Genomic DNA, 19,012 nt, shown 5'->3' on the forward strand with positions numbered 1-19,012 from the left:
TGTTCAGTTAAGCATCTTTTGTTCTTTCACAGGCCCTTGTATATTACACTTTTGGTGCTCTTGGGGGCAATCTAATAGCCCACATGGTTTTGGTAAGTACTACGTCAATGGAAGACTAATAACATTAAGTGGCAGAAGAATTTGTGGTTCACAACAGTCACAATTTTTCCAACCATCCTGATTGAGATTTGCTTGTATTAATTAAAGATCAAATATTCAGTTGAACATCCTTCAAATTCTTATTAATGGATATAACAAATTGAATCTACATGTGAAGGAAAATTGGCAGACTTCATCATTTTGTTTCAAATGATTAGTTTGCCTGATTGCCTGTAAAAATGAAGATCTGATACATGGTTGTCTTTATTTTCTCTGCATTGGAATTGTTTGTCAGAATCACTTTTTGGATTGAATTATTGTACAATGTATCTCTCTCTTTTTTTTTTTTTTAACAATAGCATTTATTCCTCAAACAGTAATTGGAAAGTTCCTTTCAGATGAATTTTTTTAAAATATGAAAAATTTTGTTAGAAATCTTTTATAATTACAGTGGCTATAGATTAAGAACATTAAATATTATACATGTTGTTATAGAATAATGCCCTAAGGATTGTTGAAGTTTGTAAAATTACTTGTCTGTGTCTGTGAAGAATGACTCCAGAGAGGTCTACTTTCTGTTTTCTGCTGTTTGTAATTGACTATCTTCCTCCTTATTGTGAAGTCATTTGTTGCTGGTGTTAGAGTGCCTGCTTCCGGTAGGCTCACTTTCCCTATTTTGCTAATTTGTTACTTCTTTGCTAGTTTGGGAGATTAACTAAGCTTTGTTAAAATTGTATCTAAACTGAGATTAAAATTGGTTCTGAGAGAGTGCCTAAGTAATTTTCTTTAATGAGTAAAATGCACATGCTTCATAAATAAAGTTCCGGCATCTATTCTGATTGCTCTAAGAAATCAATTATTTATTTCAGAGTATGTCTAATTTAATTTGTTTAAAAATAATGCGACTGAAACATGTGAAACTTCTGTTGTCTCATCTTAAGTTATTTTCCAGGGTTACCGATACTGGGCAGGCATCGGAGTCCTCCAGAGCTGTGAATCTGCACTGACTCATTATCGTCTTGTTGCCAATCACGGTATCTGTTTTTCCCCTTTCACATTTGAGTGGAAAAAATACAGAATTAATTTTAAGTACATTTATTTTTATTTGAAATATTGCAAGTGGCTCTCTTAAATGGATTCTCTTTAAAATAGTTGATTAAGAGGTACTTTTATCTTTAATTTTGTTTTGGGTTCTATTTTCTTCTTTTTTTCTGAACAATGCATTTATTTTTTATTTTTTGAGACAGAGTCTCACTATGTCGCCCTCGAAAGAGTGCTGTTGTATGGTTCACAGTAACCCCGAACCCTAGGGCTCAAGTGATAACTCTTGCCTCAGTTTTTCATTTTTAATAGACATAGGGTCTTGTTCTTGCTCAGGCTGTTCTTGAACACATGAGCTTCAGCAATCCACCTCCCTCGGCCTCCCAGAGTGCTAGGATTACAGGTGTGAGCTGCCATGCCACGCCTGGGTTGTATTTCTTAAATATTTTGTGGGAAAATATGAGTTATTAATAGATTACTATTTTGTAAGATGTAGGCTGCTATAGAAGCATTTGGCATCTGGAATTTTAATACTGTCTGCAGGATAATCCTTCTGACTTTCTTCCGGATCTTTACCTTATCCACCCCTTCAGTTGCTAGTGATATCTCGCTAACAGGAGGCTCAGTAGTACAGAGAATACGGCTGCCTGATGAAGTGGAGAATCCAGGAATGAATAGTGGAATGCTAGAGGAAGATTTGATTCAATATTACCAGTTTCTAGCTGAAAAGGGTGACGTACAAGCACAGGTATGTGTCTAAACATCTCAGGGAATATCTTCACACTGTCGTATATTTTACAGTGAGGGTGAGGTGGCAAGCACCTATACATGTGTATCTGGAGGTAACATTTCATTGCACTGAAGCAATTATTAGCTACATATTAGAATTATCTGAGGACAGTTTTTAAAAATGCCAAGAGCCCCATACACTGAAGAGATTTCATTTAGATTTGTCCTGGAATGGGGTGTAGGCATTGATAGCTCCTAAAAGATGGCCTGGTAATTTTCCTGCATAGCACAGGTGAAAAACATTGCTTGAACAGAGCAGCAGTAACACTGATGATGAAGGCTCTAACTGGAGTCACCAATAATGAAAATTGTCACTTTCTCTGAACAAAGTGTCTCTGGAATATTTGGAATATCAGATGCTCTTCAGAGCTATTTACTTTTCATGTTTCTTTTTTTTTTTTTTTTGGTAGAGACAGAGTCTCACTTTATGGCCCTCGGTAGAGTGCCATGGCATCACACAGCTCACAGCAACCTCCAACTCCTGGGCTTAAGCGATTCTCTTGCCTCAGCCTCCTGAGTAGCTGGGACTACAGGCGCCCTCCACAACGCCCAGCTATTTTTTGGTTGCAGTTCAGCCGGGGCCGGGTTTGAACCTGCCACCCTCAGTATATGGGGCCAGCACCTTACCAACTGAGCCACAGGTGCCGCCCTACTTTTCACGTTTCTTTTGCCGCACTTAGCTCCCTAAGTTCCTCAAGGTCAAGGATAGCAGTTTGTTTAATGAAAGTTGTATGACGTCCTTCAAAATATTCTGTGTATGTGTGTGTGCTTCATAGCGTGTTTTTAATATTTTGATGATACTAAATAAGAATTTTAATATTTATTTCCTGTTAAGCTTGCAGTTATTTTTTTATTTAGAATATATAGATGAGTGACACTTTTAAGAACAATTTAAGACTGGGCGGCGCCTGTGGCTCAGTCGGTAAGGTGCCGGCCCCATATACCGAGGGTGGCGGGTTCAAACCCGGCCCAGGCCAAACTGCAACCAAAAAATATCCGGGCGTTGTGGCGGGCGCCTGTAGTCCCAGCTACTCGGGAGGCTGAGGCAAGAGAATCGCTTAAGCCCAGGAGTTGGAGGTTGCTGTGAGCTGTGTGAGGCCACGGCACTCTACCGAGGGCCATAAAGTGAGACTCTGTCTCTACAAAAAAAAAAAAAAAAAAAAAAGAACAATTTAAGACTAACAGAACAGAATCTTAAGTTAAAAAGAAAAAAAATTGTAGTGAAGGGTAGATGTAAATCTTGGCTAAATTATACTAAAGTTATGTGGTTAGATTAAACATCTCTCCTTAAATATTAATGACATGTTTGAGTTTAAATTTTCTATTTTAGTTGCTTTCTGTTTATCTTGCTTTTCCTTCTTTCCTTTTTTCTCCTCTCTTGCTCTCTTTTGGTTTGAATGCTTTTTTTGAAATTTTTTTTTTTATTAAGTCTTTTGTACATAGATCATAAATACATTTATGCCATTTTCAATGTGTTGATTATTTGTACAAATTGAACTGCTTACATCATACTAATCAACATAGCTTTCACCTCATTTACCCAATTATAGCATTAGGACATTTGTGTTCTACACATGATAGATCCAACTTGTATTTGCAATGTGCTCCATAGGTGTGGTCCCCCTACTATCCCCTACAATCCTTCCCACCCCCACCCCTCCCCTCTCCCTCCTCCTCCCTCCTTCATCCTAGGCTAAAGTTGTGTTTCATTTTTCATACGCAAGTGTGAGTGAGTATAAATTGGTTTCACAGTAGTACTGAGTACATTGGATACTTTTTTTCCCATTCCTGAGATACTTTACTAAGAAGAATATTTTCCAGCTCCATCCATGTAAACATAAAAAAGGTAAAATCTTCATTTTTTTTACTGCTGCATAATATTCCATGGTATACATATACCACAATTTATTAATCCATTTATGGGTTGATGGGCACTTGGGCTTCTTCCATGACTTGGCAATTACGAATTAAGCTGCAGTGAACAATCTGGTGCAAATATCTTTATTGCCAACTGATTTTTGGTCCTTTGGATATACGCCTAGAAGAGGAATTGCAGGATCAAACAGCAGGTCTACATTTAGATCCCTGAGTGTTCTCCAAACTTTCTTCCAAAAGGAACGTCCTAGCATTCCCACCAGCAGTGCAGAAGTGTTCCCTTTTCTCTACATCCACAGCAACATCTGTAGTTTTGGGATTTTGTGATGTGGGCTACTCTTACTGGAGTTAGATGGTATCTCAGAGTAGTTTCGGTTTGCAGAAGACTGAAACTGGACCCATACCTTTCTCCTCTAACAAAAATTGACTCTTCCTGGTTAAAGGACTTAAACTTAAGACATGAAACTATAAATATTTTTGGAGAGAGTGCAGGGGAAACAACTTGAGAAAATTGGCCTGGGAGAATATTTCATGAGGAAGACACCCCGGGCAATTGAAGCAACATCAAAAATACAGTACTGGGATCTGATCAAATTAAAAAGCTTCTGCACTGCCAAGAACACACTAAGTACAGCAAATAGACAGCCCTCAGAATGGGAGAGGATTTTTGCAAGTTATGCTACCGACAAAGGTCTAATAACCAGAATCCACAGAGAACTGAAACTTATTACTAAGCAAAAAACAAGTGATCCCACTTCATTGTGGGCAAGAGACATGAACGGAAGCTTCTCTGAAGAAGACAGGCGCCTGGCCTATAGACACATGAAAAAATGCTCATCATCTTTAATCATCAGAGAAATGGTTTGAGTGCTTTTGCTAGCACATCTCTTCCTCTCTGCTAGCACATCACTACTGTGTTAGCAGTTATCTCGAGATCACAGCATGCATCCTTGACTTATCAAAGACTAGAACAAATGAGCACCTTTACCATTCCCAGGACAACACAGAGATCTTAGAGTATTCTGTGTGTCTTGATTCTATATATTTTTGAATCTCATAAGATACTATTGTTTTATATAGTACACATTAATTACAGGTGTACCTTTTTGTTGCTCTTTATTTCTTACTGCATCTTCAAGCTTCTCAGATAATTTTCCTTCTGTCCAAAGAGCACCCTTTCCTGTACAGTAGGTCCAGTGGGGACAAATTCAGTTTTAGTATGTCTGAAAATACCTTTATTCCACCTCTATTTCAAAAGAATTCCTTGTGGGCGGAACCTGTGGCTCAGTGAGTAGGGCACCAACCCCATATACCAAGGGTGGCTGGTTTGAACCCAGCCCTAGCCAAACTACAACAACAACAATAACAAAATAGCCGGGTGTTGTGGGAGGCGCCTGTAGTCCCAGCTACTTGGGAGACTGAGGCAAGAGAATTGCCTAAGCCCAAGAGCTGGGGGTTGCTGTGAGCTATGATGCCACGGCACTCTACCAAGGGTGACAAACTAAGACTCTGTCTCTTAAAAAAAAAAAAAAGTCGTCTTTGTTACTAAAAGCATACATTTGTAGTGTTTAAAAATTTTAAGTTAACTAGATTAATATTTTCAGAATTAAAACTACATCTTTAGTTTTTTAAGTCATAAATAGAAACCTTTTTTTGATCAAATGCTTTCTTGTCGGTCTGATTTTTAGTTATGTACCAGATGTTACCATTTATTTTTGCCTTGTTTTTGTTGATTTTCAGGTTGGTCTGGGACAACTGCATCTGCATGGAGGGCGTGGAGTAGAACAAAATCATCAGGTAAATACCTCTTCTTAGTAGGGTTCAACACTTCATGTAATAGCCAGAATAATGCTCCAGGTGTATTTCTTGCTAAGTCAATGCCAATATCAAACTTGTGTTATTTAAACACACGTAACAAATAAGCTTTCAAGATCTGAGGAAACTGAAGAATAAAAATGTGAATATACCTCAGAGTTGTGAGAAAGATTTTATTAATTCTAAAACCTAGTTCCCAAAAAAAAAAAAAAAACCTAGTTCCCAATACTGCTCAAAAAATACACATAGAAGATCTTAGTTTTCTGTAAGTATGTGATAAAAGTATGTCATAAAATGCTTCTAGAGTTGGCACATGCCTGTACTCCCAGCTGTTCAAAAGGCTAAGGCAAGAAGATCACTGGAGCCCAGTACTTCAAGGCAACCTAGACTTCGTCTCTTAAAAAGCGGGGGTGGGGGGTGGGGGGTTGGGATGGGACCTAAACCTGTAAAACTATAGAAAATTTTATCTTTGTGAAAAATTATAAGTATACAACTATTGCAATGTCCAATCTATATCCAGCCACCAGGTTTTTTTCACTTTCTGTTCTAAAAATCACTCACCTCTTCTCTTCTTCCGTCAGTGCGCCTATCACTGTGTGAATCACCTGCTGCCTGCATTTCCTAAGCAACTTCCTATCTTTGTAAACCACACAACTGATCATATTGTTCCCTCGCTTTAGGTGGCTCCTGTGGCTCAGTGAGTAGGGCGCCGGCCCCATATACCGAGGGTGGTGGGTTCAATCCCAGCCCCGGCTGAACTGCAACCAAAAAATAGCCAGGCATTGTGGCAGGCGCCTGTAGTCCCAGCTGCTCGGGAGGCTGAGGCAAGAGAATTGCTTAAGCCCAAGAGCTGGAGGTTGCTGTGAGTCCTGTGACATCATGGCACTCTACAGAAGGCAGTAAAGTGAGACTCTGTCTCTACCAAAAAAAAAAAACTCTTGAGGGGTCTGTGATTCCAATGGCTTAAAGACCAAAACCTTTAACATGAGATTTTCAAGGCCTCGTAATAGTGTCTGTTTATCTCACCAGTCCCTTGCTCGCTGAGTCACAGGCACACGGACCTTTGCTCAAGTCTTTCAACATATCAGAAACCTCCTGTCTCAGGATTTCCATAATGTTAATCTCTTATCTAGAGTAAATATTACCCCATCTACTTTGTTCATAGAGCTAATTTCTACTCATTTTCCAAAATGCAACTCAAACCTATAATGTTTCTCCTAACCTCCAAGCCCCCTCTAGGAGCAGGTTGGTTACCACAGTTAGAATTCGTAAAAATCTGTATTCTTATAAGCCTTTGTCCATTGTAAACTAAGTAATTAGGTGATGAAGTTGTTTTCCCTGCTAGAACCTGAAGTCCATGTCTACCCTGTTTGCCATTTTGTTCCCAGCCCCTGGCAATACCTAGTACATAGTAAGTTCTCAATAAATGTTTATAAAAACTAATAAAACTATTTTTTTACGAAGCCTGTTAAGTATTCTAATTAAGATTATTTCATAGACCACATCCTATCACCTTCAAGTGTTAGATTGTAATAAAATAACACTTATCACTAAAACTATACCAGATATCTATATAGAGTATTTTTTTTTATTCAGACAGCTTTTCACAGCTTTCATTGTCTCTAGGTTATTAAAATTGTACATCGTTAGGCCAGCATCGGATGAGCTGCTTAATAAAAATGTCAGATGAGAGCCAGGTGCTGTGGCTCACGCCTGCAATCCCAGCATTCTGGGAGGCCGAGACAGGTGGATTGCCCTAAGCTCACAGGTTCAAGACCATCCTGAACAAGAGCAAGAACCTGTCTCTAAAAACAGTCAGGTGTTGTGGTGGGCTACTTGGGAGGCTGAGGCAAGAGAATTCTTGAGCCCAAGAGTTGGAGATTGCTGTGAGCTATGACAGGGCACTCTACCAAGAGTGACACAGTGAGACTCTGTCTGAAAAAAAAAAAAAAAAAATATGTCAGATGAGAGACCAGAATTCTGAATAAGAGTTTGCAGCATACCTTTTATATAACTAGTTTGGGAGTATTTTCGGTGTTGTGTGCTGCATACTATAAAGCAACTAAACAATGATAAATTACTTCATCGTCACAGAAAAAAGACATTCCCAGTACATAATCACATTAATTCAAATATTCTGTAACTATTATGTATCATTCACTGCTAGGTATTCAAGGTATAGTACAGGACAAAATAGTTTTGGTTTTTGTTCACTTGGAGCTTCGAGTGGGGCATAGGATAGTTTATGAATGATAATGCCAACAAATATATAATCAGTTTTGAGCATTGTTACAAAGGAGAATTGGTGGTGAGTGAGAGATACCAGCTGTCAGGGAAGACTTCTCTAAGGAGAAGTGAGTAACATTGAAGTTGACACTGGAGGTAAGATTATTCAAGGCCAAAAAGAATAGAGCCAAGGGCTCAGAGACAGAAAGGAGCATGACTGGGCTGCCCATAGCGCAGAGGCAAGAATAAACAGTGCTGAGATAAGCAATGCCTGGTGATGTCAGTATAGCCTTGCTAAACTTAGGGGCTGCAAGGACCAGTGTTCAGATTTAAAAACAATAGCTTGGCTGCAGTATAGAGAATAAATTAGAAGACCCCAAGAATAAAAGTAGGGAGATCAAGGAAAGGGAGTATTCTAGAAGTTCAGGTGAGGGATGTGGCTTGGACTAGAATTGTGGTAATGGAAGATAGCAGATGGAATCAAGATATCTTTGATGGTAAAGTAACCGGACTTGGTATTGTATTGGATATGAGAGTGAAGGGGGAGTGGGTACCTGGAGCAATGGTTGGTGTTGCCATTTACTTAAACAGAGAGGCTGGAGGAGAACCAACTTGGGGTCAAGGAGAGAATATTTCAGGTTCTGTGTTCAAGGAGTGAACATATAAGTAGTTGAATAGACATACCGGAAGTTGAATAGACTGGTTTGGACCTGAAAATATAGTTGCCAACATCTAGGTGGTATGAGAAGCCATGGGAGTAGTAAGATTGCTTCAAGAATGTAAAGTGAGAATGGAGTCCAAAATTTTAATGTTTTAAAGTCAGTCTTTAACATTTAAAGAATTTTAATGTTTTAAAGTCAGAATAAGAATCACTAAAGATTTTGATGATACAGGTAGAAAATTAGAAAAAATCCAGGAGAGAGTGGCATCTTATAAGCCAAGCTAAAAGAGTCTTTCAGGACTGTGCCAAATGCTGCAAGAAAGAGGTGAAGTAAAATGAGAGAAAATATTTATTGGCGATATGAAGGTTATTAGCGGCCTTGATGAGATGTCTTTTTGAAGCAGTGTGCAGGAAGCGAATTAAGACTAGAACATAGAATGAATTGAAGTGCATGTAGCTAGTTTATTCAAGAAACTTGGCTGTGGAGGAACAGAGCCAACACATAACTGTCATCATTGGAGAGAAATTGGGAGTCTACAGGAAAGATGCACCTTGTGTATTTTGTTGTGGATTTTACCTGTTAATAACAAGAAGTTATAGAATGTTTAAAGGGGATAGGTTCTGAACGAAGGAGAGCATAAGTCAGTAAGGGAAAGAAGAAATAACCTAACAAAGGTGGGCAGTACAATTGAGAATGGTGACCATGCATTTCTGCTGATGCCGTTGGATTGTGTGATTTTGAGGTAGAATCAAGAATTTTTCTCTAACCAGTACAAAAAGAAAGCATATTCCTCTGGAAAACTATGAAAATACGTTCCATGCCTTGTAAAGAGTTCTTAGTTTTTCCTTTCTGTCAGGTTACCAGTAGTAAGGTAAACCAAAGAGGATATACACTTTGCCTGTAAGTAGCAGAAGTCTTCTTGGCCCTTAAGTTTAGGGAACACAAGAAATTTCTTTGCGTCTATAACTATGAAATGACTTAATGTGAAATGGTACCTTGATATAGCTATATGCTAAAATAAAACTGTATAGACTGATTTTTATTTTGCAATTTTGCTAAGGGGATATTCTTGTTTTAAAAGCCACTGCAGTATAAGAAGATGCTTTAATTTTCCAGAAATAATTATTTTGGCTAAAAGCCAAGGGCAGAGTCTGTTAAGAACTAATAATTTGAATACATTTTTTTCTTACAGAGAGCATTTGACTACTTCAATTTAGCAGCTAATGCTGGCAATTCACATGCTATGGCCTTCTTGGGAAAGGTACTGTACATCCTGTGAATGTATTATGTAATAGCAAGAAGTGTTTGCATAGTGAGCAGATATTGTTTTCAGGATCTGCAATTTACCAAAAATAAATAGAAATGAAATTTCCAGTGCAATTATATCATATCTTGTTTTAAGGCATGTGCTATTCTATGGCATTTTCTTAGGCAACTTACCATAGCATTTACTAATCAGTCTATTAATTCTCCATTAAAATAAGCAATCACTGTCTGAGCACCTACATTTTGTGTATTGTGTACAATAATGAGGAATTTTTCTTGATGCTGAGCGGCTTTTTACTAAGATTGTCACAATTGCCTTTTTCCTTTCATGCTGATTGGGGGTCATTAGAGTTTGTTGAAACTTGTCTGTAGACCTTTCAGTTGTTTTAAATATGACACCTGTGACCCTACCTCTCAATGTAGTTCTTTTCTCAAGCAAGGAAACATTTAAGTCTTGAGACATAATGACTGATTTCATATGTCATGGAAGAATCTCAAAACTTCCTTTTTCATTATTTTGAAAAATAATGTCATATAAATCAATGGATATTTTTATCTATAATCTATAACCAAATCCTAAAGTGGGGAAGTTCAAATGGGATGTATCTAAAAGGTTTTTACAAATAGGAAAATCTTATCAGTGTTTGCCATGATCGTAACTAATTACTTGGGGCCTGGCAACTTTACATTTAAACTTTCCAGCCACTGTAGCATAGAAATTGATATTCTTCCATCTATTTTTGTTAAGCATTTAAGAACTTTTCATTTCTGACCTTTTGGTTCTTGCACTAAATTAATTACTAATTATCTCTATCTAAAAAACATCATTTCCTTTGCCCAGGGAGGCATGGTGGCTCATGCTCGTAATGCCAGAAATTTGGGAGGCCACGGTGGGAAGATCATTTGAGGCCGGGAATTCAAGACCAGGCTGGGCAACATAGCAAGACCGCCCCCCAAAAAAAAGAATTTTTTTTTTTAATTAGCCAGGCATGGTGGTACATGCCTATGGTCCTAGTTGCTTGGGAGGTTGAGGTGGGAGGAACACTTGAGCTCAGGAGTTTAAAGCTGAAGTGAGCCATGATGATGCCACTGTACCCCAGCCTGGGCAACAGAGTGAAACCCTACCTCAAAAAAAAAAAAAACCGGCTGCACCTGTGGCTCAGTCGGTAAGGCGCCGGCCCCATATACTGAGGGTGGCGGGTTCAAACCCGGCCCCTGCTGAACTGCAACCAAAAAATAGCCGGGCATTGTGGCGGGCGCCTGTAGTCCCAGCTACTCGGGAGGCTGAGGCAAGAGAATCACTTCAGCCCAGGAGTTGGAGGTTGCTGTGAGCTGTGTGAGGCCACGGCACTTTACCAAGGGCCATAAAGTGAGACTCTGTCTCTACAAAAAAAAAAAAAAAAAAAAAAACCATTCCGTTTATTTGTTGTTTTCCTAATATGTCATGGAAAGCATTGGTCATTCTGTTTTCCTCTCTGTTGGCCTTTTACCATATTCCGTCCCTGACACTCTTAATTAATGTTTAAAAATTTTAAATAACTTTTTTTTTTTAAGAGATAGAGTCTCACTTTGTCACCCTTGGTAAAGTGCAATGGCATCACAGCTCACAGCAACCTCCAGCTCCAGCTCTTAGGCAATTCTCTTGCCTCAGCCTCCCGAGTAGTTGGGACTATAGGCGCCTGCCACAATGCCCAGCTATTTTTTTGTTGTGGCAGTTTGGCCGAGGCTGGGTTCAAACCTGCCACCCTCAGTATATGGGTCCGACACCCTACTCACTGAGCCACAAGCACTGCCTTAAAATAACTTCTTAGTCATTTTTTTTCTGAACTTATGGCAAGTAATGGTGGAAGTAAAAGGATAGTGGATGCTATTAACAGCTCTTCCTTGCTCCTTTCATAACTGATCTGATCCTAAGGATATGGGATAGAGTGAGGAAAAGAGATTCATCTAGGGCTAAAGATCTCCAGAGACTGATCTGTGAACTGATTATATATATTTATCTTTACAGATAAGTTATAAATTTGATATGATATCACATATATAATAATATTAAATGTGGCTCAGTGAGTAGGGCGCCGGCCCCATATGCCGAGGGTGACGGGTTCAAACCCGGCCCCGGCCAAACTGCAACAAAAAAAAAAAAAATAGCCGGGCGTTGTGGCGGGCGCCTGTAGGTCCCAGCTGCTCAGGAGGCTGAGGCAAGAGAATCGCGTATGCCCGAGAGTTAGAGGTTGCTGTGAGCCGTGTGACGCCACGGCACTCTACCCGAGGGCGGTACAGTGAGACTCTGTCTCTACAAAACAAAAATGTTTGCTTTTAATTGTGAAATATCCTGTGGGGAATTCTAAACTTTGTAGAAAGATTTTATAAGATCTAACAAAACCAAAATAAGATAATATAGTTGAAAAATGTAATTGGAGAGAGGATTACAACTCTTAATGAAATTGTGGTCTGTTTTCCAGATGTATTCAGAGGGAAGTGATATTGTACCTCAGAGTAATGAGACAGCTCTTCACTACTTTAAGAAAGCTGCTGATATGGTAAGACTTTATAAACTTTTATATTGAAGAGTTAATCATAGTCAACTCATGCTATACATTACTGAAAATGCTTTTGTAAATATGACTGATGTGAATGTATTGACTGCAAAGCTTTTCTAATAAAAGCAATTCTTAGTAGAGACTAGATCATTAAATATTAACTCTGTTTAAATTTCTTTTTTTTTTTTTTTGAGACAGAGTCTCACTGTATCGCCCTCAGTAGAGGGCTGTGGCATCACAGCTCACTGCAACCTCAAACTCTTGGGCTTAAAGTGATTCTACTTGCCCAGTAGCTGGGACTTTCAGGCACCTGCCACAATGCCCAGCAATTTTTTTGTTGTAGTTGTCATTGATGTTTGGCAAGGCCAGGCAAGGTTCAAACCTGCCAGCCCTGGTGTGTATGGCCGGAGCCCTAGCCACTGAGCTACAGGCACCAAGCCTGTCTGTTTAAATTTCACTGAGACGTTTCCTAATCAAAGAAATACTGATATTTTGTAATAGTACTGGGAGCTATATACCCTATTTGAATTACAACTTGAAGTTTAAAAGTTTATATAATTGGATACTTTTGATAACCATAATACATAATGAGGCTTTCTTTGGCCCAGAGAAAACTTCACGTTGAATACTTAGTAGCTTGTATGCCTCCAGTATGTACACTTACTTACCTCTTTGCCAATTATGTTACTGCAGTTCCAGATACCACTTGAGCACTTCCCAGAGGAGTACAATGACACTTTTTTAAAGATGCCTTTTGTCCCTCTTAAGCTTAGGTGAATTCTAGATACTCCTCCTTTTGGTCTCAAAACAGTGATCATCTTTTTTTCACAAAAGGTCAATAATCTTAAGTTTATCTTTGCCACCTGATAGCAGTATTGTGCTGTTACTGCTAGATGTTTCATGATCTCTTCCTTCTTTATTGGGGTGAGTGGTTACTAGGAAAAACTGTAAATAAAAACGCCACCTCCTTATTATACTTTTGATGAAATACATTAGTCATGTTTTATATCATAAATTCATAGTGCAAATGACAGTAATTCACCAAAATTTAATCTAAATGGATATACTATTTACTCTTTTTAGCAAATTACTGAAAGCTCCCAAATGTCTAAAAGTCAGTATTATGTTTACTTAGTGGAAAGAAGAAAGTTTGGTTTCGAGGTGAAAAGCACTAAGACATGTTTTAAGTGTGCTTGTAAATGATTTATTTTGCATTCATTATTCTTTCCTGTTTTTTAATGAATCTTTTTCACTCTTTTTGTCTGTCTGTCTCATTTGCAGGGCAATCCAGTTGGACAGAGTGGGCTTGGAATGGCCTACCTCTACGGGAGAGGAGTTCAAGTTGTAAGTGTTCAGTCTGACATTGTGACTTTAATAAGCAGTCAGCCAGAGAGGTGGAGAAGTATTCCTTAAGTAGCTTCCATCCAGCCCAGGTGAAGCTGTTTCATTGTAACTGAAGATGAACTTCTGTTGTGTCTAAGTTTGGCCCACTTCATGCTCCTCCTCAACCCTCATCACAACTGTCTGCTTAGATTGACTCTCTTTCTGGCACATTCTCCTGAATGCATAAAGCTGTTTCTTGAAGGTGTGGAGACTTTTCCCCTTCTATCTATGCCCTCAACCCTACCCATTTTTCAGAATTGAAACATCTCCCTTGCCTACTTCCTTATCAAACCTGAGAAAATGCTTACATCTCTCACATGTGGGAGAGAGAACACTTTCCATTCTGCCCATTACCCCTTCTAGCTAACTCCTCTGCTCTCTCCAGCTCTTCACTCAAAGCCAAACTAAGCTGCTGCCATATACTCTTGAGTTTTTAATGGGCAGGCTTCTGATTTCCCTGTACAGGTCAGCAAAATGTCAATCCAGTTCACATTTTTTGGTCTCCCTCACCTAAACTCTCTTCCCTGAGTTCTGAGACTGCAAGCTCTCTTGGTTCCCTTGGCCATTGTGTCTTCTCCTTCTGTCCTGCCTCCTGATGTTGGATGTCAGTGGGTTCATGTTGCTGTTCTCTACATGATCTTGCTAACCAACATGTTCTTTTAATTTGGGCCTGGGGCCAGGCCCGGTGGCTCACGCCTGTAATCCTAACACTCTGGGAGGCCAAGGGGGGTGGATTGCCTGACCTCACAAGTTCGAGACCAGCCTGAGCCAGAAGAGACCTTTTCTCTAAAAATAGCTGGGCGTTGTGGGGAGCACCAGTAGTCCCAGCTACTTGGGAGGCTAAGGTAAGGGAATTGCTTAAACCCAAGAGTTTGAGGTTGCTGCAAGCTATGATGTCACTGCACTCTACTGAGGGCTACAAAGTGAGACTCTGTCTCAAAAACAAAAGAAAAAAAATTGGGTCCTGAAACTAAGAGCTAGGTTTAAGAGTCTAATCTACAGGTACTCTGTAACACAAAAAACCGTAATGTGGTGTCATATTATTCCTTCTAGTTACTTTCAGGGTATGAAAATTCAGTAGTAATCTTTTTCTCTGTAGATACTTATTGACTTTGGAAATCTAATAATTATTAAATATTTGATAAGGTACAGAGAGAAGGAATGAATAAGGAGAGAATAATTTTCCTTATTTAATATTAGATAAATGGAGGTTTAAAGAGGATTCCTTCATTAACAAAACAGATTGTTTCTTTATTCCTAGTTCTGCCATTATTTATGCTTTCTAAGAGTGACATAAAAATTGTTTCACAAAAACTGTTTTCTTTTGTTCACAATCTTAAATATTAATCTCCCATAACTTGAATGAAGTATATATTACCATCTGTGTATTATAAAAATGAGAAGACAGCCTTTGTTTTTGTTTTTTTCTTTTTGAGACAGTATTTTTTTTGTTGCAGTTATCATTCTTTTAGCTAACCCAGGCCGGGTTCGAACCCGCCAGCCTCAGTGTATGTGGCCGGTGCCCTATCCACTGAGCTATGGCCACCACCCAATATAGTCTTTTTTAAATTGTGCTTCAGGAATACTTTTTGTGGGCTGGGTGCCCTTAGGGCACTAGCCACATGCACCAGGGCTGTTGGGTTCGAACCCAGCCCGGGCCTGCTAACAACGACAACAACAACAACAAATACAGCCAGGTGTTGTGACGGGCACCTGTAGTCCCAGCTACTTGGGAAGCTGAGGCAAGAGAATCGCTTAAGCCCAAGAGTTTGAGGTTTCTGTGAGCTGTGACACCATAGCACGCTACCCAGGGCGACAGTGAGACTCTGTCCCAACCAAAAAAAAAAAAAGAATACTTTTTGTGTGCTTTGTTTATCCTTTATAATCAATAATCGCCTCACTTCTGAGGACATGAGCCTTACGAGCTTTCTCATCATGTGAGATCTTTTTCTACAGAATTATGATCTGGCACTGAAGTATTTCCAGAAAGCTGCTGAACAAGGTTGGGTGGATGGACAACTACAGCTTGGTTCTATGTACTATAGTAAGTAACATTGGAATTCATAATGGATACGCCAAGATCTAAATTCATGTATTTTCCACTAGATGGCACTATGATATGGAAATGGAAGCTACTCATTTCTGGCTGATTAATGTTCTCCCAATTCAATGATTTGTGCATGTTGTTTTTTATTGTAAATTATGTTAATCTGAATCAATATATGAATGAATTTGTGTTAGATTCACTTATTTATTCCATAAGCATTCTTTCATTAGAGTTTTATACTTTATATGTAAGGCTTCCCTGGTGCTTAACTAAATCATATTTAAGGCTGTTATGTGATTTTTTTTTTTTTTTTTTTTACAGATGGCATTGGAGTCAAGAGAGATTATAAACAGGCCTTGAAGTATTTTAACTTAGCTTCTCAGGGAGGGCATATCTTGGCTTTCTATAACCTTGCACAGATGCATGCCAGCGGCACAGGTGTGATGAGATCATGTCACACCGCGGTAGAGGTAGGGTCTTTTCTACAGACTTGTGTATAGGAAGTTGATTTCCCTATGAAGGTCTGTCCTTTTAATTCTGGTTTTCTTTGCATGATTTCTTTTATAGTAGAAATAGACTTATACTACTAGGATTGATATACTGAGTAAAGACTTGGAGGGTCTGTATGTAACTATTGTACTGTTAAAATCAACATTTATAAAAGTAGATATTAGTGCTGCAGTATCACCCAGACAGTATCGAAAACATAGCCCATGTCAAAAAAGTATATGTTAGGCAGGCATGGTGGCTCAGGCCTGTAATCCTAGCACTCTGGGAGGTTGAGGCAGGTGGATTGCTAGAGCTCACAAGTTCAAGACCAGCCTGAGCAAAAAATGAGACCCTGTCTCTACTAAAAATAAAAGAATTGAGGCAAGAGGATCGCTTGAACCCGAGTTGGAGGTTGCTGTGAGCTATGACACTATGGCACTCTACCCAGGGCAACAGCTTGAGACTGTCTCAAAAAAAAAAAAAAAAGTATATGTTTATTGAATGTTTCAAAAGGGAATGCTAATATCTCCTTACTGGAAATTTTCCTCTTGAGTTCTCGCAGACCTGGCACTTTAGAGTAACATTGATAAATGCTTAACAAAATTTCTAAATCTCTCCGTCCATAAGTTTACTCAATTGTAAAATAGGTCTGTTAATAGGACTCACTTTGTAGGGTGGTCTCTCATGAACATCATGGGAGAAAAAGTGTGATAATATAACGTAAATCATTAGGACAGTGTCTGGCCAGAGTAAATGGCATGTAATTGTGTGCTATTATTTTTATAAACTTGTTGACTCCAGGGCGGCGCCTGTGGCTCAGTGAGTAGGGCGCCGGCCCCATATGCCGAGGGTGGCAGGTTCAAACCCGGCCCCGGCCAAACTGCAACCAAAAAATAGCCAGGCGTTGTGGCGGGCGCCTGTAGTCCCAGCTGCTCGGGAGGCTGAGGCAGGAGAATCGCGTAAGCCCAAGAGTTGGAGGTTGCTGTGAGCCGTGTGACGCCACGGCACTCTACCTGAGGGCGGTACAGTGAGACTCTGTCTCTACAAAAAAAAAAAAAACTTGTTGACTCCAAAGAGTAAATGAAAGCTTCATATAAATTCCCAAACCTTTATGTATATTTAATAAAGCTGCCAGAAATTTAAAGAGCAAGTTTAAATCATTTGTAGCCAGACTACAAAAGTAACTTTCTGGCATATTGTTCCTACTTTTTTATTAATTTTTTTTCCTCTTCTCACAGTTGTTTAAGAATGTATGTGAACGAGGCCGCTGGTCTGAGAGGCTTATGACTGCCTATAACAGCTATAAGGATGGCGATTACAATGCTGCAGTGATCCAGTACCTCTTACTGGCCGAACAAGGCTATGAAGTGGCACAGAGCAATGCAGCCTTCATTCTTGATCAGAGTAAAGTTCATTTTAGTCCCTCCTGCCTTAGGTTTAAAATAGAAGAGCTCACATAGTTTAACCTGTTTAAAAAGAAAAGCCACAGGGAAACGATCTTTATTATTATAAATGGAATTTAACACACATGCTTTTTACTTAGTCATTAAAGTTAATTTTATAACTAGAGATGACACTAAAAGTGTATGTGACATTAATTTTTAAATTAATTACTTTTAATATATCTTTCAAAAACAGTGGGTACAAAAACCCCATTTCCCAGCACTGTGTAGATCTCTAAAAGTGGCTCAGTCAGTAGCCTCATTATTGGTTTTATAGATAAAAATGGGTGATGCCTGTGGCTCAGAGGAGTAGGGCGCCGGCCCCATATGCTGGAGGTGGCGGGTTCAAACCCAGCCCCGGCCAAAAACTGCAAAAAAAAAGAAAAACATGTTTCACAGGCTCAGCACCTATAGCCCAAGCTGCTAAGGTGCCAGCCACATACACCAGAGCTGGCGGGTTCGAATCCAGGCCTGGCCAAACAACAATGACAGCTACAACAAAAAATGTCCAGGCGTTGTAGCGGGCTCCAGTAGTCCCAGCTACTTGGGAGGCTGAGGCAAGAGAATCACTTGAGTCCAGGAGTTTGAGGTTGCTGTGAGCTGTGATGCCACAGCACTCTACCCAGGGCTACAGCTTGAGGCTCTGTCTCAAAAAAAAAAAAAAAAAAGACATGTTTCACAAAATAGTCCCCTCCTGAATCCAATTGATTCCTTTGAACTTAGTGTTTTATTCTAATACTACTTGTTATATCCTAATTCTTCTTCAGCTTATGCACCACAGATCCTAGTTTGCAAATTAATCCTGAACGTCTAATGCCTTTCTCTAAATGCCTGGTTTATAGTCCCTTTGTTTTCCTATAGGAGAAGCAACCATTGTGGGTGAGAATGAAACTTACCCCAGAGCTTTGCTGCATTGGAACAGGGCAGCCTCTCAAGGTGAGTGGTAAATTCACCCAGGGACCTCCCTATATTTTTTATCTTTAAAGAACATAAAATAATGTCATTCATCACCTTAAAATTAAGCAGAGACACTAACTCACTAACTGCTGTTTAACTTCCATGTATATTATTGGCATTTATTCTTAAAACAGAAGTCCTAGTGCCAAGGTTTCTAAGTCGGGTTGCAGAGTCATTGTATTAGACATTTTCATCACACTATTGTTCACTCTTAGGTTTCTAGTTTGAGGCCAGTAGATTGTGTAAAATTGAAATGGAGTAGAATATCGGATAAAATGTTAATATTAGCCTAAAATGCAAAACACTAATCTTTCCCTACTCCTTCTTTTGAATATTTTTTTTCAAACATACTATCTATCCCTTCTCCCAGCCTAAACAATG

The 19,012-nt window shown here is 39.2% G+C and overlaps 1 protein-coding gene across 1 annotated transcript in view; it reads left to right on the plus strand.

The window, feature by feature from the left end:
• Positions 1-19,012, plus strand: part of SEL1L (SEL1L adaptor subunit of ERAD E3 ubiquitin ligase) — a 67,124-nt gene that overhangs the window by 35,623 nt on the left and 12,489 nt on the right. The window contains exons 8-18 of the mRNA XM_053602212.1: positions 33-92; positions 1,052-1,133; positions 1,734-1,888; positions 5,545-5,601; positions 9,700-9,768; positions 12,236-12,313; positions 13,595-13,657; positions 15,653-15,740; positions 16,065-16,213; positions 17,471-17,636; positions 18,536-18,610. Coding sequence (XP_053458187.1) covers positions 33-92; positions 1,052-1,133; positions 1,734-1,888; positions 5,545-5,601; positions 9,700-9,768; positions 12,236-12,313; positions 13,595-13,657; positions 15,653-15,740; positions 16,065-16,213; positions 17,471-17,636; positions 18,536-18,610 — 1,042 coding nt within the window. The remainder of the gene's footprint in view (positions 1-32; positions 93-1,051; positions 1,134-1,733; positions 1,889-5,544; positions 5,602-9,699; positions 9,769-12,235; positions 12,314-13,594; positions 13,658-15,652; positions 15,741-16,064; positions 16,214-17,470; positions 17,637-18,535; positions 18,611-19,012) is intronic.

Source organism: Nycticebus coucang, chromosome 9, assembly GCF_027406575.1.
Source record: "Nycticebus coucang isolate mNycCou1 chromosome 9, mNycCou1.pri, whole genome shotgun sequence".
Classification (NCBI taxonomy): Eukaryota; Metazoa; Chordata; class Mammalia; order Primates; family Lorisidae; genus Nycticebus; species Nycticebus coucang.